At 42.2% G+C, this 23,163-nt stretch overlaps 1 protein-coding gene across 12 annotated transcripts in view; it reads left to right on the top strand.

Moving 5' to 3' along the window:
* The window catches only part of MARCHF8 (membrane associated ring-CH-type finger 8), a 100,079-nt gene extending 78,147 nt beyond the window's left edge, over positions 1-21,932 (top strand). For 9 of the 12 annotated variants that reach the window (XM_052798500.1, XM_052798503.1, XM_052798509.1 and 6 more), the window contains 5 exons: positions 10,702-10,781; positions 11,088-11,933; positions 13,905-14,085; positions 17,936-18,083; positions 20,562-21,932. In XM_052798500.1, coding sequence (XP_052654460.1) covers positions 10,702-10,781; positions 11,088-11,933; positions 13,905-14,085; positions 17,936-18,083; positions 20,562-20,866 — 1,560 coding nt within the window. In that variant the 3' untranslated portion in view covers positions 20,867-21,932. Of the gene's footprint in view, positions 1-10,701; positions 10,782-11,087; positions 11,934-13,904; positions 14,086-17,884; positions 18,084-20,561 lie in introns of those variants that run through there. The other 3 variants (XM_052798511.1, XM_052798512.1, XM_052798510.1) reach the window with 2 other exon arrangements.
* The last annotated feature ends 1,231 nt before the right edge of the window (positions 21,933-23,163 follow it).

Here is a 23,163-nt window from a genome sequence, read left to right as displayed (position 1 = left end):
CTGTAATATGTATTGGATATATGGTTAATTATTTTATTGTCACTTCAACACTGAATTATTGTTAGTACCATGAAATGCATTGGCATCAGGGCATGACTATGTAAGCATTTTAAAATAAGAATTTTAAATTACAATAAAAATTTTGCTATTACAGGCCGTGATCTTGTAAGGGAAGCGTGATGCTCTACCCTTTCTAGTCACACTTCAGTAGAGCCGATGGATGTACAATTGCTTTGTTATACCGTTAGGAAAAAGGTATCTTCTGTCCAAGATAACTTATTACAATACATACCTTACTCCTACTTCTGCATTACAAATAATTAGCTGGAAGCCTGACACCTTTTTGCTTACACAAGTAAATTGCTTCAAGCCTTCATGCAAGCAAGGCTGTGCTCGTTGACCAGTGTTTTTTGTGGGGTGCATAAGCCTCAACCCTTCATTGCCACAGTTGATGTTGCTGGTAATAGTGACTTTTAATGAGAGACTGAGTCATTATAGCTGTGACAAGCTCAAGTCTCTTCTTTCTATTCTGGGTAGTTCAGGGTATAGGAAGCTATTCATGCCTATCTCCAGCAGAGGAAACAGTGGCTGCACTTAATTTACACTTTATATGGGCACAGACAACTTTCACTTTGGAGCAGAAAGACAAGATTACTGGGTGTCTTAAATAATGAGCAGGGGAACTGTCCAGTGCACAAGGTATTGACCAAGCTGAAGGTGTTGTTATCATGGAGTGATGTGGGATTGTGTTTCACATTTGGTGTCAGAAAATGTGCATTCACAGAAAGGGTTTTGAAATAAATACCATGTGAATATAAGTTCTCACTTGTGCTTTTCTAAAATGGGACTGTGCCAGTTCCTTCTTACCCTGGATCTTCTCTTCTTAGGGATCCTTAATTGGATTTTCAGGCGTTGCTCAGCAGAGATGGTAGTTTCATCATTAAGTGTTGTTGTACTTTTCCTAGAATGTCTGAAATTCAGCAGCCTTTTGGCAGCAGCAGTTTGGTACCCATACGAAGCTGTGCAGTTCATTCTTAACTCATCAAGAACTGGTAGTGTGGCAGTGCAGTGGGAAGGACCTTGCGCTCGCAAAGCTCTCCCTGGAAGTGCTGGCAAGTGAGACATCAATATTTGCATTCATCTTGAAACACTGAAATGTTCAACATGATTGCTGTGTGTTGCAAAAGCTAAAGTTCTCAAGGGGAGCAGAAGTCAGCTTTGCCAGTTCAATGGGTGAGACTTCTCAGTTGCAAACATGAGCTTCCCAGAGGTATTGATGTTCTTACTGCTCCTCTGTCACCTCTGTCTCTGATCCATTCCATGCACCTACTCCACTCTGGAGATAGCTTCTAATAAGGGCCAGAAGTGGAAGTCCGATCGGTGAAATCAGTCCCCTGATTTGCCTCATACATCTGAATGCTGCCTTGCACATCCAGGCAGTTCAGTGCTAAGCTGCAACAATTTATTTTGCAGTCTACAGGTGGGTTGGCTGTTGCAAGCAATTTGTAGGACAAAACAGGAAAGATTATAGTAGTGGGATGCTGCGTGGAAGCTTAAGTACGTGGAAAATTTTTCATTAGTTCTGAGGTTTAATAGGAAAGTGCCTTTTATTTTTGTTTAGAATAATGTAACAACCTAGCCAATAAGGCAGATTGAATACATGTAAAGGAAAAAGTATGGAAATGCTTGGCTGCCTCTGTAGACCTTTATGAAATCCACAGAGCTTGTTGATACTACACCATTTTAAGAGGAGCTATTTAACCAAAATTGAGTTTAATCAATTACATGCTGCATTTCCAGATATGTTGGGGGCTGTGTGTGTGTGTACAGAAATAATGATCATGCTTCTTGCAAATGACTGTTTCAGCTATTATTTTTCCACCCAAATTTAACTTACAGCATAGCAATGTAGCAAATCGCTACAAATGCTTGGTGCTGACACTTGATTCAAAGCGTTTCTGGTGCTGATATGTCATTATGAACCCGCTGTGATTATTACTGTTTATCTTTCCACTGCTCTCAGTTGCACAGTGCAATATGAGTGGAAAAGATTGAGTCAGAACTCAGCCTCTAGCCAAGAGAGGATGCTGTGTTAGTCGTTGTGACCAAGGAAAGCAATGCCCTAGGGCTAAAAGTGAGCAAGGAGGGAGGCAGACAGATGGTGCCACTGAAAATGAGATCAGCTGGTAGAGGTAGCAGGACCTCTCTGAACATAGACCCCAAGTGTTGGGGCCAGGTGGAGCTGTCCCTTGGGAGGAAGGGGCAAAAAGGCAGTTCTCCAAGAGGCAGATGCTAAGAGAGGCTGAAGAGATGCTAGTACATGTGGCCAGGCCAAGAAAAAACAACCACCTGAATACTTGACTGGGGATGGAGGCCAGAAGCAGCAGAAAAAGGAGTAGGGAATAAGATGTAGGAGGATCTTCATATGGTGCCATTAGGTTTTGTGCAGTCTGTTGCACGCTGGGGGATGTGGCATTCCTCCAGGCTCTTCTTTGGGTTTTTGGTGTGTATATTTCAAACACTCCTTTTAAATCTGCTCCACATGAAAAGTTTGAATTTCTGGAATCTTTTTTGTGTTTGTTTTGAAATTAAAAAAAATAGTGTTGAAGGCAGGTTGAATTGATTTAGTCATGGGACTTGGACACAGCCCAATTCCTGACTTGTCCTGTTGAAGCACAGTGATGCTAATTGAAACACCTCCGATTGGCACAGGTGTATACTGCCCAGATCGACATCTCAACTGTTTACCCTAAGCCAGCATTTTTGCCAAGAAGCCACTGTTCACTGGTAAGTGGCTTCATCATACAAGCCACACAGAGAAATAATTAAACTTTATAGAAGCTTCATCCTCTACATATAGATGAAATTGACCCTAAAACACAGGTAGTCGCTGACAGCAGCTAAAAAAGGGATTTTCACAGTGGTGGTAATTCATGCCCTCTGCTCTTAGATAAAGGAATTGTGCTTACAAGCAGATTAAACGAGGTCACTAACAAAGCTGGTCTGTAAACAGTTATCCTCAAATTAGTGACATTGTTTAGCTTTAAAGTGTCTGATATATCCTGAAACTGATAATGTGACGTATGGAAATATCTTCAGGTCATCTGTGTGCTGTTCCTGTCATCTGATTGCTCTGGAGGGCTGATTTTAGCATAGTGGAGAAGCACTTTGTAGTCTTATTTTCACGGCCCTCTAAGGGGTAAACTTTGAAAATGCTAATACTGAGATCACAGCAAAGGAATCAAAAGGGCACTCCTTAAAAAATGTAAATGCTGCATCTTTTCTGAAGGCCTGTACAGTTTTATCTTTTGAGCAGAAGCACACTGTAAAGTATTAAATTATTCTTGGGCTGAATGGCAGCCAGTGCAGATGCAAAGTGGTAGCCTAAGCTTGCTATGAAATTTAAAATCCATTTAGGCTGTTCATCAGCTTGGAACAGATTTAGAAAAGCATATGAATACACACGTCCACTGTTGCCTGAAGCTTTGATGGATTCAGTGAACGTTTGTCCGTAAAAAAGCAGTCCAGGTTTTTCAGTTGCAGAGCTTAGCTGTCCTGTATCTATCAGACGACCAAGGCTTAGTGAAAAGAACTGCTGCTTGGAGGTGTTCCGTTCAGGTACATGAGCCTGGGGGTAGGCAAAGAGAAGTTGCTTAAAAAAATTAAGTCCTTCAACTGAGCTATTGGGGAAAGGAAAGGACATGGAAAATTGTATAGTGTGAAGATTAAGGTATGCTCTTTTCCCCACCCACAAGAGCAAGTAATCTCATGCTGGGGCACGGTGCAGTCGTGTTTGTAAGAAGTGTGATAGTCTCCCTGTGCTGTGATAAATCCCCTCTCCTCGGGCTGGATTCTTACTTCATATAGGTATGAGGGCACCCTGTGAAGAAGGAACCTGCAGGAGTTTTCTTTTTTCTTTTGTTGCCTCCGTCCATTCAAGGTATTTTGAGGAAGATTTTAAAGGCAAAGGGCTATATTTTTTTTCTTCTTCTTCTCCCTGCAGAACCTGTGCAGTTGTTACTGGGTTTAGTCAACATTAATCTTGTGCTATAGGCAGGTTGAATTACGCTTGGGGAGATTTTGAAAGGATAGATAGCCTTCTTTCTCTAGTGCCTTCGGCTCTGGTATCTCTAGAGAAAGTTCCTGCCAGAATCCTCCTTTAGATTTCCTTAGGAAGAGTGAGGGGAAGCTGACTTCAGCTTCACTCCTAGTTTCTAGATATAATTTTAATTATAGTCATATACATTATATAAAGTATGGAACAAAGTTCTTCCAGCAGCTGACGGCTGGTTCCTATGGAATTGTTGCCAAAATTATATGGTGGAGTTGATCATCCTGAAAATTTCAGATGCCTCTTTCTCATATCTTCTCGGCTCCCCCCCCAGTTTTTTTAACTACTTTTCATTCTAATAGTGCATCTTATCCCAGCTAAAGACACTTAATTTTAATATGCACTGGAAATCAAAATGGCACAAGTCTGGTAGGGAGAATTTAATGGATAAGACCAGAAGTTACTGATATTTGATCCTGCCATGTTGGTATTTAGGAAAAGCTTTCAAAAACAGCCTGTCAGCAGGGCTGTCTGCCCTTCACAACATCCAGACTGTCCGTAGGTGGCCAGTTCTGGCTATCTCAAGTGTCAGGTTAATACACTCAGCACGGCTGGTTGGTCTCGTTGCACTGCTGCCTGGGTATGCTAGTTCAGCTGGAGGCCTCCTTTGGCATGCGTGCAGTGAAACAACCACGTCTGTTCTACAGATGAGATTTGGAGACTTTACAGCTGCAGTGCGCTTTAGCGAGAGCCATCAGCCAACATGTACTGGAATACAGCACTTGCTGAAAGCATAAAAACACAAATATGTTGCGTCCTGGTGGATGGCTGGAGCCAAGCAATTATATTTGTTCTGCAGTGGCTTGAGAAAAATGATGGATGTGTCCCTTGGGTTTAATCAAGACCTCCCTGCCTGCCTTTAGCCCACGCTCAGGACTTCTCAGCACACCAGGCAGAACTGAATTTTGCCACTGTGGATGAGACAGGGCTGGGGCTGCCCCTGTCAAAGGGATGGGAGGTGAACAGGGCAGGGGTGGCACAAACTGAGTCAGATTCCCTGGGTCTTTTTGTAGATGTCCTTTGCCTATCTGAAGATTAGCCCGGTTAGCTATGGAGTGCCTTGCAGTGGCACTTGGGGCCTTTTTTCACAAGGTCCCCATCACTGTTGTTTTCTTTCCTAGATCACTGTCTATACCTAGATCCTGCCAAAGGAACAGGTATGGGGTGGTTGGTCTTGGTTTCAGTGGTGTAAACTAAGGTGGGAGCAGAGCCTGGGGCTTCCGCTGCCTCTGGAGATGTACCATGCAAGATAAGTGCCTGCCATGTCCCTGACTAGCAGCAGCCTTGTATTCTTAATACACGTGTAAATAGGATCTGTGCAAGAGAGAGAAAATAGCTCTTTGGCAATGAGTTCTTTTAAAACACAGGGTGTGATAACCGTCCCTCTGATTCTGTCTTTCCCGTGTGCTTCCGCCACGTTCGTCATTGTGATGTGTTAATACCAGGAGAGACAAATCTGATTCAAACAAAACTCCCAGTGGCCCCTTGCAGATCGCAGCACTGTGATCTCGGTGCAGAAAAAGCATCACAGTGGAGGGGGATTGCTAGGGGCAGGGGAGGGGATTAAAGGCAGTGGGCCTCAATCAGCGGTTGTGCTTGGGACAGGACAACTGCGGGGCAGCGGTGGGAGATGTCTCCACTTAGCTAACACTTAACTGTGGTTAGCTGTGTCTCTTTAATCCCCAGAGGGACTGGTGGTGGTTGGGGTGGGCTCAGCGGAGAATACCATCGCTGTGCTCCTGTTGTTCTAACGGGGAATGGAGGCAGACAGAAACTGCTGCAATGGTCTAGTGGTGTTGGAGACGTCTTTTAGCATCAGTCTTTTTGACAGTAAGTGCAGCTATCTTTTAGGATTTTTATTGCTCTCTTATTTTATATATATTTCTTTTAGCCCAGCAGAAGAGCATAGTTTCGAAGTGGGTTCATCACAGTGTAAAATAAAGGCAAACCCATAATTGTGCTGCTTTTCTCTAACCCTTTGTCTGCCCAAAGGAGAGGCGTGCTCTATTATTAAATGTGTATAGTGCTTAGTATGTTAGTTCCAGGTCCTTAGCTGAGACTTCTAGGTGTTTTTGTAGCACAAATAGTAGGGCCACAGTACTGGTCCTATTCATGTGGCACCTAGAAATGATGAAGTTTGCAGGTGTGCAGGAAAACCTTTCTTTGCTTCCTTCAAACTTCCAATCAGTGGAGGAATTCTTCTGGACTTAAGTTGTTTCTAACTTTTTACCTTCAATTAATGATTTGATAAGGCTTTCAGAATGTGACAGGCCCTGCTCTTTACAATGAGGTATAATTGCTAGCACTGAAATGCAGCCCAGAGTGAGACAACAGCAACTACACCCAGAAGTGCCTTCTCAGATAACCAGGTTATCTTGGAATATACCCAAGTCATTGACATGTTCACTATGGCTCACTTCAAAGACGACTTTGTTTTCTGAGGCAGGGTGGGTTTTTTGGTTTTGGTGTGCAGTCTGTAATCACAGGTAGGTAATCAGAAAGGCAATGAGTTCTCCACCAACAGATCACGCTGTTTGTGGAGTGGGGGCAGAATGAGACCAGCTATGGCAGCACATACATATAGATACATATGTACATATATATATATGCACACATGCATGCACACACACACACACACACATATATATAAAATAAGATAGATAGATAGATAGATAGATAGATAGATATCTTCTTGATGGCAGCCCTCCAGAGAGCCGTAGGCTTCCAGGGATTACTACCTTCAGAGTCTCTGTGATTATCTAAACACCAGTGCGGAAGGCCACACTGTGACCTCACTGAATTGCATTAGATGGGAATGTCAATATACACAATTAACTAACTATTGACCTTTAGTCCTGAGCTACTTTAGGCAACCAGTCAGGCTGTACAGGGTAACTCACTTAGCATATAGCTCCAAGGCTTGTCATTGGAGGTGATATTTCTCCATGCGAAAGGCATGAAAGTCCACAGAGATTCAGCAAGTGATTCTGGGGTTGGAAGGGTCAAATTCAGGCTGTCAAGGCTTAGGCTACCCATCACATAATGAGCATGGCACAAACCTCCTATGACAAGGAATGCTTTAAAACCTACTACTGCTATTGCCATCGTAAGTGACTGGTTCAACCAGAGGTGCTGCTACTTGTGAAGGTGCTGCTGGGGCATTAAGGATGGTCTGTGTGCCAGAAGCTAGAGTGTGGTGAAGGCTTTGATTGCTTATTTTCCCAGCCTCTTCAGGGCTGAGCCTTGGATGGGAGCAACGTCAGAGCTCCGAGCTAGCTGGATCCGCCTCTCTGTTACATTCAGCCATCACATTGCCTCTTCCTTGCCCTGTTCTGGCCCAAGGCTGCCAGTGTTTCTTCTTTTCTGTGGCACCTCTCTGCCTGAAGCCGCTGTATCTGAGTCGGTAAACCCAGCCAAGGTGTGTGGACTGGCCAGCATCAGCTGCATGCACCTCTGCTTCTAGAACTGGCAGAACTTACTTCTTGGGCTCTTGGCAGCACCTTGCATTTTACTATGCTCTTCTCTTGTCAGTGCATTGTGCCTTGCCATTAGAGGCTTATTGCTCTAACTGACTGATGTTCCTTCAGCAGCTGAAGCTAGGGAAGTGACTGGCATTAAACAAGCTCAGTAAAAGAAGTGGTTTTACCCCACCTCACTATCCTAATCTGATTTGCAATGCAGTTGTGTAAATAGTTTCACGAGCAAAAAGCATGGGAGGAAGGGAGGACAGACTGAGAGACTGGAGGCTCATTGAACCATGGCTTTTGGTGGTAGCCACAGCTTACATTAGCTTAAACTGAGGGTGGGGCGTAACTTCTCCACTGTTTTGTTGTTCCACATTGTGGTGCCTTTCCAAGCGTGTTAACTTCTGTTCATATTTTGGTTGCATTTGCATTATGTATGAAGATGGAGCAACGGACCTCCTGTTTTTAAGCAGGAAGATAGGAGGAAAAGGAAATGTGCCTCAGATGTGGGGTTTTCGCAAGGTGTCCTGAACAGTGCTGGCATCTAGAAACAGAATAGTAAGCTTGAAATGCAAATGAAACTCCACAATTTCTTGTTTGTTGCAGCCTTTTGATATCCCAAGTGGTGAGACTTTGACACTGTCTTGGTGCCAGGCAATTGGATCAAGAAACCAGTAACATGGTTTCAGAAGGGAAATTTTGGATCATTGAGTCTAGTCATCTGCTATTAGATTGTCACATCATATACACTGCTGTCTTTTTTTTGGAAAGCTTCATTGCTAAAATGAAGGAGTAGAGAGATTGGATTCATTCTAAGCAGGTTGCCTTCTGTGATTTGCTCATAACATAAAACCTGAGACAGATTTATTAATTGATTTGTGACTTCAGTTCCAACAATATAGGGCTCTGTTTCCATGGCAGAACGCAACATGCTGTTTTACTGATTCAATATTTTGGTTTTAGAAGATTGCTAAATGTGTCTTTTAAAATAATTCATTATTTAAGTCTTATTAATTTTCATTTGTGTAATTATAGCAGCAGATTATAGTGTGTCAGGTCTTTCACTAATTTGCCAGTCTTTCTTTAAAAAAAAGTAATTACTGCACAAACTCTTTAAAAGATAGGATTTGAAGTCAGAGATGTACCTGCTTTTAGGCGAGGTTAAGCATTAAATAGAGAGCAAATTTCCAAGTAATACCTGAATTCACCTCACTGCATGATCAGCATCCTATATCATTAGCATGTGCAAGTGGTGTAAAATACAAAGAACCATAGTTTCCAGGATAAAGCCAATAATTGATCTTTAAGTCTTTAATTTGTTTTGTTACAGTCATAACATAGTTCAGTTTGCTTTCTGGCCCAAGGTTATTCCTTGGGTTTTATTCTATACATGTACCTAGCTGGGTAGAATGGGAAATAAGTTACAGTGTCTTGCTACGGATCAAGAGGTGTGTGAGTCTTGCCCTTGACTCTTGCAGACCCAGCTGTAAATGGATACCTGTTTTTTCAGGTTTGGTGCACCTGAGGCATCCCAATGTGAGGCCAGATACATTGCTCTCTGTAGTGCTGTTGGCTAGAGAAGCAAAACCTTAACAGATGAGTCCTGTAACATGGAAGATGATGGTTGTATTTGTATTTATAAAGTAACACATGTATTCTAGTACACCCATCTTCTCTCACAAAGAAAGAAGAGTATATTGTGTGACAAGGAACCTTGCTTTTGCTATGAGAATGTAAAAGCCTGCAGCGGCCTTGTTGAAATATACCATAGGGGCTTTTAATAAATTAAGTGAGACAGATGCAGTGTGTGTGTGTTGCACCATGAGCAGAGATCATCAAAGCAGTGATGAATGAGCTAGCTCTGGCGTCTCAAGCTGAAGTACAGGGCTGGGCACAGCGTGCTTCTGTGGCAACACACCTTTCGTGACCTGAGGTCTCTCCTAGTCTGGCTTTGTGTGCTTGCCTGGCCCAGGTCTGTGCTGGCTCTGCAGGTTTTTGTGCAGCCCCGCGTGGTGTTGACACTTGTGCTGATTGCATTGTTCCTTCCTGGGTTTCAGGTTTTGCTTTGCAGATCAAAAGAGCTGTAAACCTTTGTTTGAATTTTGAAATGCAGGTGGTGTTTTGCAGCAGTGGGTGAGTGGCACAGCCTATCCAGCAGCTCTGGAACATGGAAGAACCAGGTTTAAAGATTCTCTATTATGAGGTTATCAACACAGGTCTTCTCCTCGCCAAAACCTCTAGGAAGAGTCGAGAAGTTTCTGTTAGTGACCCCCAGAATATAGCGGCAGAAAAGGCCTATGATAATAGCCCATCGAGTCCCAGCTCTGAGACAATGATGGTTCTTACTATATTGATTTTAGAGGCTTGTCTAGTAAGTGTGAAATATGCCAAGAGCTTAGCTTTATTTTTTTGAGTTAGTTCAGCTGAATTCTGAATTCTTCAGTTACTCTATTTCTCACTGTGCTCTTGCTGGGTCTTACAAACGTGACTGCTGCCACACCTCTTCTCCAAGTAGGTGGAAGACCCTGTCAGAGTAAGAGCTGGATGAAAGGCGTCGCAAAGTACAAAGAGTACTTCAGGGAATGGTCTGGTTTGGCAGGTGCTCATGTGCATATGCTAGTATGGAAAGTAAGTCCCCAAATAGTGTTTGAGTTACTGAATTCCTGACGGTTCTGTCTTGTGAAAAAAAAAGCCCCAAGCCTCTAATCTCTTGTCATCATTATAAGTGGAAGGATTAGCTATTATGTGGTAGCTAAATTCCAACCAGTCTATACACACACCTACATCTAATTATTCTAATTACCGTAGCATTGCTCATTTCCTGAGCTATTGTTCTGTGCAATGTTTGACAGCTGGCAGGTTCCGCTCCAGAGATGGCTGCATTTGACCTTGGGGGAAGACGTTTCTGTTCTGATTACTACTTTTCCGAGGATGAGGCTGTATGACCTCCCTTTCTAGCATTTGACAGTTAAGCCACTTTATTGCAACTAGCCCTTGAATATCTGATGTAGAGTGATATCTGACTCCATATGCTGTGTTTAATCCTGAAGGTGATTGCTGTGCATACCAAGCTCTTCCAACTTGTGACTTGCTTCTTTTTGTTTGTTTATTTTAATTTCACTGCAGGCTGGAAGTCCAACCTCTATCTCTGCCCCTCATAGCTTCTCTCGGACTTCTGTTACACCATCCAACCAGGACATCTGCAGGTAAAGTGTGTTGTTTGCGTGGCTACAGTGAGACTCGTGTGAGGTTCAAATTAAGAAAAAAACAAAACTGAAAAAGCACGTGTGGGGGGAAGTAAGTGATGTGGGGTTCCCATATGAAGCATCCCATTTGTTTGACTCAGCTGCTGTCTAACACTGCTTCATTGAATCCCACTGACTGTTTGGCCCTGCTATGTTTGCCATTCCCACACTAGCCATAATTCTCATTTCTTCACTTTTAATTATATGTGTTCTCTTATGTAATTGTTTTTTACTTTCTGTGCTTTTATTCCACTGTTCTGCATGCAGTTCCAGTGCAGTGTTTTCTGAGTGTTGTCATCACAGTCCAGTGCAGTCTGCTGTTGTCTTGAAAAATCCTCACTGCCAGAGCCCTCTGACACAAGGGGTCACTGTGACAGTAATCTGTCAGGACACGTTACATGCAGCAAAGAGAAACTCCCGTGGGCAGGATCGGGGCCAGGCACTCAGGTCTGCTAAGAATGTAAAGCCTACCCGCACTCTGAAATTCTCCAAGTCCCTCAATGACGTGGACCAGAAGGCGCAGAGCACCAGTGAGTGCTTTGACTATGTGGAGCGAACACGCTCAGAAGGCAAATTGACCCCGACTCAAGAGCAGTGTTTAAGGATTAACAAATTTCATCTTAAAGAGAGGAAACCGCTGAATCTCAGGCCTCTTTCTTTTAGCAATTCTAAGCACTCCTATATCCCTTCCCTTTCCAACTACTCGAGTGCATCGGGAGGAGCAGAGAACCACAGCGCTGTACATATCCCCTTGCTGGAGGACAAAGTGGACCATGACACCTCAAGGAGCAAAAAACTGTTGCGTTACCTTTTTTCCTTCTCCCACACCTCCAGCACCAGCAGCCTGCATAAGTTCCACGAACTGGAGAGCTATTCCAGTCACTTCCAAGCTGAGAAATCCTCCAGCGTGCTGGTGGAAAGCACGGACTTCTGCTCTGATGATATGGGAGACGATGACGTCTTTGAGGACAGCACCTCAGTGAAATTGAAAACAAAAGAGCAGCGGGCACCACTCTGTTCAGTTGAGAAGGACAGTGACCTTGACTGCCCTTCCCCCCTCTCAGAAAAATTCCCCCCTCTCTCCCCTGTGTCCACATCGGGGGATACCTGCAGGTTGGTTTACCAGAGAACCACCTACCTTCAAGCCCTCCCATGTGCGGTGGTGACCGTTCTGCTTTCCCCTGCCTTTGTGCTGTTTCTGTCTTTTCTTTCACCCTGTCACCTTGCTTTAATATGTGCAATTTGAAGCATGCAGCCTTCTCTCTGCTGTCCTGCGCCCCTCTGATGCACATAATAAGGCTACTAAGCAAAAGAATTTCCTTTGGAGTCAAATAAATTCTCTTGCAATTTGTTTCAGGTTTGGGGTTCTGAGATGGTATTTTTCTGTTATCAGTGCCCAAACTGGGAATATCAGGAGAGAATCAGCTATGCATATTAAAGGCCAAGCTGAACATGTCTTAGCTTTTAATGAGCAATGTGTTGTCCTGACAGTCACTGCTGGTTTGGTCGGAGGGTGGGGAATCAGGAGAACACTGTTTGAAAATTTCTTCTGAGATCAGGTCAATATAGCTTAAGATTTATTTTTTTTCCCATCTTTTCCTCACAGTTTGTATCCCACGCTCTTTTATTTGTATCCCACAGTCTTTTATTTGTAAAGGGCTTTCTGGATTCCTTAGTCGACAGGGGGATCTGAGCGCTGGGTGTTAGCAGTGGGCCTGTGTGACGTCCATAGTGTGAGATCCAAAAAGGATGGGTGTCCTTGTTCCAACTACAGAGGATTAATCATGTGCACAGGTGGTGGGAACAGCTAGCTCTGGACTGTCTTCATGGTGACTTGTCTGCAGATCTGCCCCATCCCAGCTCCAAAATGTGGCTGAGGAGCAGGAGTCAGCAAGTACAGGAGCAAACGTCCCATCCCTCTACCTAGCATTTTACTGTCCTAACCTTTCTCTTCCCTGACAGCACTTTCTGAAGCTGGCTTTGTTAGTACTTGCCAATATTATTTGTTTTCCCCCTCATTACCAGCAAAATCTAGTTCTGTACCAGCTTGTCATCAACAAGATGCTGTTGTAATCCACCCACACCTTCATTTCCACTTGCCAGCTATCAGCAAGGTCGCAAGAGGCAAGATGCTACACATCAGTAAGAGATTTCAGTAATAGACAGGGATGGCAGCATGCCAGGATGTACTTCACATATGCTTAGTAACTTACATTCATTCCCTGAGCTCCTTACCACCCCCTTTCAATTCATGACCTCTTCCACATGGTTAGAAGGACTTAGTGATGTTTGATGCAACCCAAGGGTTCTGTATAAATTGAAGCTGGAAATTAAATGCCAGCACCTCCTAGTAACACTATATCGGGTGTCCTTGCTGTCTGCACAGTTAGGGTGTGAGGGAAATGGGGAATTTTGCAGAGCTGATGCTTCCTTAGCAGCTCTTGCAAAGTAAGAACTGGAAAGCAAAAACATTAGTCTGTTTAAAGTATGTGTGTTTTGGGGAGATTCAGTGCTGCAGCTTTGCAGTGTGGATCTGTCTCCTGGCAATTGGCACTAGAAATAATCACTTCTCTTGTGCAAAATCCAGGCTGTCTAAATTAACTCTTCATGATACTGGGGTGGGCTGTTTCCCCATTGGTTTGGGAATTTTGTTTTATCTTCTGTTTCAGATCCTAATCCATGAGTAGCTGTACCTCTCTGTGCATATTTTGTCTTGGGAAGTGCTGTCTGATCTGTTTAAATGCTATTTTCAGTTAAGTGCTATTGTTCTAGATGAAGCGTTGTCATTTCTTACCCTGTTTTTTCTTTTGGATACTGCATTTCTGTCAGGCTCTGTGTCCGCCTCATCTATTAGAAAGCAGCTGTCTAGTTAGCAGTGTCTGTGCTCAATTATTTTGTGCCTGTCTGTGTGCTTGCGCAGCAATGGAGTTCTTTAGTTTTAGCTCCTTTATGGAACACATGCCTTTGATATGTATGTCTTTGGATCCTCAATGGACAACCGTGTGTGATCACAGATATTACATGCCTCTTCTACATCCTTTCTGCTTCCTCTTCTCCTAATGAGCAGCTTTGCTTCTGATTCAGGATATGTCACTGTGAAGGAGATGATGAGAGCCCTTTGATTACCCCCTGTCACTGCACAGGAAGTCTTCATTTTGTGCACCAAGCCTGCCTGCAGCAATGGATCAAGAGCTCAGATACGCGATGTTGTGAACTGTGCAAGTATGAGTTCATCATGGAGACAAAACTGAAGCCTTTGCGAAAGGTAGGCACAAGACCTGCTCCCCCAAGGAAATGCTTTATTAAACACAGATCCACTCCGAAAAGAGGCTGTCCTTGCCTATGAGCCTGCAGCACTCCCCACGTATTTATCATGTTTCTCTGGCTCCTTAGTAAGTCTGGTCAGTTTTGTATACGTGCAAAAGGATTTAAGTTAACACTCAGCCTGGCAAATTCAACATCAGTGGAATCCAGCTCTGAGAATTAGCTATTGTAGCCTGGCAGCAATCTGTGTGTAAATGTATGTACATACACACACATACATACATATGTGCATGCAGCAACCTGTTTTTTTTCTTTAAAGTTACATTTTAGAGCTGATGCACAAAGGTATTTGCTCTGCAGTTATACCCATTTTTTTTAAATATGGAGTTTTGTATTTTTGTTACCTGCTTTAGTTTGCTGCTCCAAGATCTTATGTGGCTTTTAAGTTCTCTTGAAAATACGAGGATTTCAGGTTAAACTTAATTTAAATCACACTTTCTGAGTGTAATTTGGTTAAAATTTGTAGCATTTTTTCTTTTTAAAAAAGCAAACCTATTTTAGTGAAAATATCACAGTGTAAGTAGAAGAAGGTTCACCAATAAATGTGTTTTCATTTTTACCTTTTCTTAGACATTGAATGACTAGTTTTAGTACTTCAGGTTGCTAGAACCTGTATTTTTGTTTTTTAGAAAAGTACCTTTCATAAATCTGGTGACTTACAAGTATAGATATTAAATGCTACTTGTATTGTAAGGCCAGTTTTGCGCTTGTATCCTTTTTGTTCTCCCACATCCTCTGGGCTTTCAATTTCAATTGTTCCTTACCATCAGGATTTTGAGATGGAAGTCACTGGTATTCTTAGCACAGACAAATCTTGCCATGTCTACCAAAGTGGAAGAGGTTAATAACAATAACCTCCATCTGGAACTAGAATAAAATGAGAAACACTAAATTCAATTATGATGAGCCTAAATTATGTAGGGTGGGAAGTCTGGACTGCAGCCATCCAAAAGCTGTTATGAGAACTTGTCCAATTCCTAGAAGTGATTCCCAGCAGAAAATAGAGCAGATTTCAAATACCTGTTATTTTTTTACAGAGATGTACAGTCTGCAAAGTATATAGCTTAGCACATCCAGTTGATAGGACGACCTCTACTTATGACTGCGGTGAATCGTTGCCTTCTAAGAACCACAGGTTTTTCCTTGGTAGCCCCTTGGCACGGAGTGTAGTACCTGTGAGCTGCAATATTGGCCGTCATAGGCTCTGTTATCTGCGCAGACAATACTTTGCACAGCCCAGCCATAGGACATTAAAAAAATTACTCTAGAGAATCCCAAGTAAAAAAAGTTGCTATAATTGGCAATTGGCTGCTGTTTTCTGTGCTTTCTCTGCCTGGAGTGGGCGGGAAACATTTTCTGACTATTTGTGCCCTGTGAGAAAAAGCTGTTGGGCACCTTCAGAAATGAGTCACTCAGCATCATTAGTTATATCTGAACAGGTCACCTGTGGGAAAGAGACCAGATGCCAGAAGGTAGGGACGGAGCCATAAACAGAAGGAGAAGAAGGAATTTATGTCTCAAATATATCTAAAGAGTCTTTTTAGAGGTTCAGCTGCAGCCAGAAGATAAGTTGCCTCTGTATCTTCAACTCAGCCTTTATGGTATCCTGTCAGTCAGGAGAAAACAGCCTGGAACTGGTGATTATGAACAGGATGGGACAAATAATAGGGCTTGCGCTTGTCTGTAGGGTAGAAATGGAATTAAAATTCCTCAGCATCTTGAGGTTGTATCGCAGCATTGGGCTGTTCAACTGCTGTTACTAAGGGAAGAGGATGAGAAACAACAATGTGTCACGGTTCAAGTGAAGATGAGGTGAGACAAGAGAGGGATGCTCCATTTTAAGATTTCAATGGAGAAAAAGAAGACATTAAATCTAAATTTTCTACTGATTTTTTTGTTTTAACAACACTTCAAAAACCCAGAACTGCTGAGTATTTTAAATGGAAAATGCCACACGATGTGTCATTGGAATAATGCAGCAGGGACCTACAGATTCTAGTTTCCTCTCTGGGCTAATGCATAGTTTGCAGAATATCTTCTCTTTTGCTGTGTGGTCATATCTCTTGAAGAGAGGAGGTGGTGCAGGTTGGTTTGGTGTGGAGCCAGCAGTTCACAGGAGGTGTTGTCCAGCAGAAGAGCTCAAGGTGTGGAGCAGAAAAGAGAAATATAAATTAGTCATAACACAAGTCCTCGTGGCTCTGTAAAAGCATTCACAAATACATTTCACATGCTTAGTTTTTGACAAAATAAATTAATTAATTTATACTTTTTATCAAAAGTAAACACCTTTGTTTAGATGCCAAAGCAATTTTCTGTTTAAAATAAAACATCCAAAGGGAATGTTTTGTCCCATCTTTTTTTAAAAAGATTGAAAGAATGTAGCTTTCTAGCATGACATGAGTCTAGCATGTCATTGCTGGAAGTCTTCAATTCATGTGCCATGATGAGATTTGGATGCCTACAGAGCTGTTGGCAAGACAGAGACTGCCACAGAACTGTTGGCAAGACAGAGATGATCACAAAGTCTGTTTCATGTTTCAATCACTCTTGTATTTGTAGCAGTGGAAAGAATAATTCAACATAACGGGTGATCTCAATTATACTAGTCAGGTCATCCTCACTCTCTTCCACATTATTCCTCCTTTTCAAAGTCCTCTTTTTCTACAAATTATTCTAGGAGACATCACATGCACCTCTCTAGAAACACATGTGCCCCAGCATATATTTTGTGAAAGTGTGAGACAAGCCCATCAACTCTCTGTTCCAAGCAGACCTGCTGAGGGATGTATATCCCACATGCAAAAACTTTCATAATATACATAGGAGAAATTGCCAAAAAATAATTAAAAAAAAAAAAAGCTTCTGGGTGTCTCAGGTAAAAAAAATAAAAGCTGGTTTTGAACAATTCCTTGCATATTAGAAGCATCTATAATAATTTTCTAGTTTCTTTGTATCTTTCTTAAATGACAGCAACATGACTTTGGTTTCTATTTGGGCTGTATAAACATAAACATTATTGATAGATGCAGGTCTGGGGATTTAATTTGCTGCATCCTCTCACTTACAAAAGCTGTCATCCCAGTTCTACTGTATATTCTTAGGGCACATGTATTTAAGTGCACTTGAAACACTGAAAATAAAGTATGGGTGTCGCTGCTGTAAGTAGTGTTAAATATACGTGAAGATTGAATGAAACCCCCAGAGGTAGGAGGTGAGAACTAAACAGCCTTGAGCTGAGAGCTAAACAGCTTTGACTGTGCACCGAGGGACTCTAACAGAGCTCAGCGTGAGATGTCTTACACGCACTGGTCAATCAGATCATGTACCACTTTTATGGCAGTGTTTTATTGAACACCTGCCTGAGCAAGGGTACCCTTTGCCACTCACAATGCTCAGCTGTGACTGTGGGTACCCACTGTTGAGTGGGGAACACACGAAGGAGCTGCCTTGCTTGTGCTGCACAAGGCTTTGCGTTAGGGTCCCTCTGTGCTGGAGCTGCCGCTGTGTGGGTAAGCAGGGTGTGATGACATCGTGCCGAGGCTCCGGATGGGAGCTGAGCACTGGGGGTCCCCTCTGGTGCCAGGATGGCTCCCATCAGAGCAGGGCGAGCTGCCAGCCGTCGCACACGTGCTGTGGTCAGAGCCATAATGCCGTCTTGACTTTTAAAATCCGTGTTAGAAGGAAACTGGTCTCCTGCCTGGTTTTTGTTCTTATTAACATTCTCTTTTTATACTCTCTAGTAACTACAATAAACACCTAATTTCTTGCTCTGCTTCCGGGTTTCTTGCCAGTGGGAGAAGCTGCAGATGACGGCCAGCGAGAGGAGGAAGATCATGTGCTCTGTAACATTCCATATCATTGCCATCACCTGCGTTGTGTGGTCTCTCTATGTCCTGATAGACAGGACCGCTGAAGAGATTAAACAGGGACAGACTACTGGTATGTTACTTGCTTATCTTCCCACTTACTCTCAGAATAATTATTTATCCTGAATGCAGAGAGGATGTGGAGCATGAGTGTGCAGGTAATGTTTATACTTAGACTAGTCAGCTTTAGCCTAAGGTTGGGTTGCTTTAAAAGCACAGTTCTAAAATGATTTAGTTAAATCAGTGTAAATTCATCTTTGGGTGCTTTTTAAGTCTATTTCAGTCAGTTTAGTTTGCACTTGTGAAACACACAGATATGAGAGCTAATCCACTGTAGCCAGACACAAAATTACTCTGCCTTAGCTAATTTAGTTTTGAATTGGAACACTTACTGAGCAGATAAGGACATAAGCATTTGTTTGCTGCTGTGGCTACCTTTTAACTGGGCAAAACCAGAATGGTTTTTAAAAAGAGAAGAAGTAAGAGGAACCTAAATTGAAATCTTTGAGGTAAATCAACAGAGTTCACTTTCTGTTCGGTCATCTGTGAGGTGTGTTAGCACAAGTTTCCTGTGAGAGCCATGTTAGATTGGAGAAATTTTTATGAGTGGTTGTGCTTGAAGCAGAAGAAATTCAGGTTGATTCTTAGGACTCCAGTTCACACAACTGAGATGAGGTGCACTGCAATTCACATAGTGGCTGCCACCCCACCGCAGGGATGACTTAACTTCTCGAATAGTAGGTTTTCTTTAGTATGCCAGCTGTAAACTTAGCAAACTAAAATCTGTTTACCTGGGTATGCTGGGCTGCAAATTTGCAGCTATCACAGAACTGTTTCTCAGGCAGCTGAGCTGTCCCTGAAGGTGGGGATAGAAGGGACAGGGTATCTACCAAGGCTGGGAGCCATTAGAGGGCAAGTTGTCCTTGCTCACAGAGCATTGCATGCTAACTAGACATGCAGGTGGAAAACGTTTTGCTGCTGATTGAAGAGCATCATCTGGGGAGGTGGCTGAGCATCAATAAACCTACAAATCCACAGAGCTCTGACAGTCTCTTCAGAGCAGAATCACACTTCAAACTGAACAGTTTTGCTGTCATTTCTCATTTGGGCTGTAGTTTGATCGTTCATGACTTCAGTCAGGAAGCTGCTTTGAACGCAATCTTTTAGTTTCTGTTCCATCCAACCCCACCTCTTCCATGTACAGTGAAAATTGTTGGCCTTTCAGCATAAGGTTTCCATATGATAATGAAAGGCATATGCTTTCAAAGATTTATTGTCTCCAGGTTATTTTAGCCGATAAAAATATTACATGAACATGAATAGGAGGAATAGTGTGAATATTTAGTACGTGTTATAGTGCCTCTTTTGCTCCCTTCATTTGGATACTAAATCTGGGGAGTGCTGTAATGAGCTGGGAGGTGTGGGGAGTGTGTGTGGGTATACACTCATGTCTGCACAGGGGCAAGCATATACTATCACTGCCTACAGATGGCATCAGATAGCTCACCTGTGAATCAGAGGTTCAGGTATTAATCATGGGTGGGATTTCATCAGTAGTCATGCTGCAGTGCCCTTTGTATTTTGGGACTAAAATATTCTCATTCCTCCCATGCTACCTTGCATTTCCAAAAGAACACTGGCCTGTATCTCAGTAAAAACTTTGAAGTCTTGGAAGGCCGTGATTTTATTCTCTGAGAAACCTGGTAGTGGGTGGTTCAGCATGGTTTCATATGCATCTTATGATGCCGCTTATCTTTAAAGAGGAGAGAGGCTGCGTGAATACAGAACCTATGTAAGCAGAAGATGTATAAAATGAATAGTCTCTCATTTAAAAGTAGTTGATGGAGATGTAACAAGATCCAGTATCTAAAATTTCAAGCTAGACAAATTCAGGAAAAGTAATGGTGGTCATTTTTAATGACAGAGGGTAAGCTTGCCAGAACGCTTCAGTCTCTCCAACACTGACAGTTTTGCATCAGAAGAGATGCTCTGGTTCAACTACAAGTTACTGGGTCTGATGCATGTAAAATTGTCTGGTCTGCATAACAAACATGTCAAGCTAGATGTTAACAATCATTCCCTTTTGAGTTTAAAGACTACGGCTCTGTGTACTGTGTGATCACAGAGTGGAACAGACTTCCTAGGTCACCGAGTTGAATCTCCTGCTATGAAGAGGAAATGATGCCATAGAATCCCTTTCATAATCATATCCAATTTTTGTTTAAAAACAGGTATAAAAGAACCTAAACATATTACTGGCTGTTGCCTTGACTCTGTAATTGTGCTGCACAAGGGCTCAGACACAGAGAATCAGTTGTTTCAGTTTTGCTCTGGTGGGTGTGAATAAATGTGATATGTGAAGTAGAAGTCTGCATGTGTTTGACTTGAAGGGGAAAAAAAAAAGGCCAAACGAAAAATGGCAAAACAGGAATAGTTTCCGTGGCCCAAACTCTGTGACAGTTTCCTTACAGGACGTTTTTGAGAGATCCAATGTAGTCAAGCCAATATTGACCAGGTCCTTTTTCTTCTTTTTTTATTTTCTTTCTTCCAGGGATTCTAGAGTGGCCATTTTGGACTAAGCTGGTGGTTGTGGCTATTGGTTTCACTGGAGGACTTCTGTTCATGTATGTACAATGCAAAGTGTACGTACAGCTGTGGAAGAGACTTAAAGCTTATAACCGAGTAATATATGTACAAAACTGTCCGGAAACTAGCAAAAAGAATATTTTTGAAAAACCTGCACTAATGGAGCCAAACTTCGAAAGTAAAGAAATGCTTGGGGTTCACCATTCAGACACAAACTCTTCACATTACACAGAGCCAGAAGACTGTGCTGCAGAAATCCTTCACGTCTGATTGCTGGGTGGGAGGGCTGTTTCTGTATGTCCTTGAAGATTTAAAATATCATTGTTTACTGCAAACTGCTCTACCTTTTTAAAATCAGCTAACAGCTGAGGGCTGGCGGATGAATTTTTTTACATTTGTTTTATGTTGGAATTTTTTTAAAATCCCTTTGGCATATCTGTCAATGTCATCATGGCTGCATACCTCTCAATGTTTAGTCTCTCATACTGGCTGATCAAAGAGCCACAGGATACTGGGTAGAATGAGCCTTGGGTTTGGTATCAAGCAAGCTGCTAGTGAACTGTCATCAACTTCATGGAGTCTGTTACTTTAGAAGATGACTCTAAATGATTCTGGAATATGTGTAGAGTGGGGTTTGTTTGTTTGTTTGTTCTTTAGCATGCTGAAGGCGGTTGTCCCAGATGTTGAGGGAAATGAGAGAGCAAGAGTCTAATCTACTGCTAACACTGCCACTAACATTTTTTCTTAGGCAGCAGGTGTAAAATTTTGCTTTACATATTGTGATGAGACTTACAAAGCATATAGCACTTTTAAAAATCTTTATTTTGTAATATGTGTGTCAAATGAGAATGAAACTTGAAAGAATGTGTCATTTTCAAAACATTTCTTCATTCTTTACCCCCTCTATTCTTCTGGAACATAAACCTCTTGCCTTATAAAAAAAAAAAAAATTAAAAAAAATTCCAACCTGTGATTTCCAACACATGCCCACATTATCTTACTAAACATAACACTAAAAAACTCTGCCTCTTTGGGTTTCCTTTGAGGAGCAATTTTTTTCAAAGGATATTGCACTTGTGATTTGTGTATGGGGAACAGTGGATGTGTACAGTGTTCATTTTCAATGCGTAATGGTTTCAGTGCTCTGTTTGGGGGATTGGTTTGGGGTTTTTTTTTTCAACAGGTCAGACCATCAACACACCTGCACATATATACCTGATGTAACTTTCATTCCAAACCATTGGCAAAGGGTTTCTTGCTATATTGGTAAAAATGTGAGCTGTTATGGAAAAAAAGATACTTAGTCAATACAGCTGAAATTGGTTTTCCTTCTTTAGTGCTGTGTCATGTGTGAATTACCCAAGAATTTGACATTGTCAGAGGAGATGCTGAGATCAAAGTCTAGGAAATAAATATTGCATTAAGCGGATGAGTGTAAAAATACCTGCCTGGTTTTAGTCCTGATGTGATGCATTACATGGTCAGAGAATAGTTTTGTCTGTGCTTTTGAATTTGGGACTAGCTTTTTAATCAGTCGGCCTTAATGAAAAGAGAGGGTCAGCTTTAAAATCTGTTTGCAGGGCTTTAGACAGAGTTGCTGAAAGCCTAGGGTGTGTGCTGTTAATTCGCTTGACCAATCTGCTTCACTGAACCACTGTCCAGCTTCAAGCCCTCATTTAACCAAAGTTTCAGTGTGACTGGAGCAGAAATGAAGCCCCATGAAAAGTCAGCACACGAGGCCTCTGCATCTGAAAGCTGACTTTCCCTACCTGAGCTCTATCTAAATCTCTGTAAAGTCAATGATAATCTTCTGGTTGGTCTTAGGAGGAGTTGCCTGGACTTCTCAGTTAGGTAAAAGCTTCAGTTTTCTCATTGAGATACTGAACTAAATCCCCAGCTTTGGTTCAGGTTTTACTTAGTCTTTTTCAAGTACAACTTTCATTGGGCAAGTTCTTTTCATAATAAAAGTAGTTGCTTTAAGACTTCCCAAAGAATAACAGTAAGAGATCAGTGATTTTTTTTTTTTCCTTAAAATGTAGTATTAATTTATTTCTACATTAGTATTTTAAAAGAAGGCAGAGAAGGGGCTATGGTAAGAGAACACACGACAGTGGTTTCTAAGAGCTGTTGGAGGAAAAACATGTGTGTGCGTGCGTGCTTCTGCGTCATCTCATGCTTGAAGCTTACTGGCTGTGATTGTCATGAACAACAACATGGTACCTTGTTCCTGGGATGTTTTAAAATACCCAGACCTGTAGGCAGTTGTAGCAAAGCTGCACTGGCATGGGTTTGTGTATTGTGCTAGGTGTCCAGATGTCCCATGCTTACATGATACAGGCAGACAAACCCTGCATACCCTGCTAGTATCGGGGCAGCGGTCTTCATGACCATAAGCAGGTAGAGTTTGTTGCCTATGCCTGCCATAATTTAAAGTGCAATTACTTGGGCCCTTTCCTGAACTCTGCTGTGGGTGAGCCTCTTCTATTACGAGAAGCCAGATAATACACTGTCTTATTTTGTTTTCTATTTTGTTCTGTGAAAAGATTTACTAGGTAAACTCAGGTGGG

The sequence above is a fragment of the Harpia harpyja genome, chromosome 10, assembly GCF_026419915.1.
Source record: "Harpia harpyja isolate bHarHar1 chromosome 10, bHarHar1 primary haplotype, whole genome shotgun sequence".
Taxonomy (NCBI): Eukaryota; Metazoa; Chordata; class Aves; order Accipitriformes; family Accipitridae; genus Harpia; species Harpia harpyja.
Note: the sequence above shows the minus strand (reverse complement) of the source record. Positions and strands in the feature narration are given on the sequence as shown.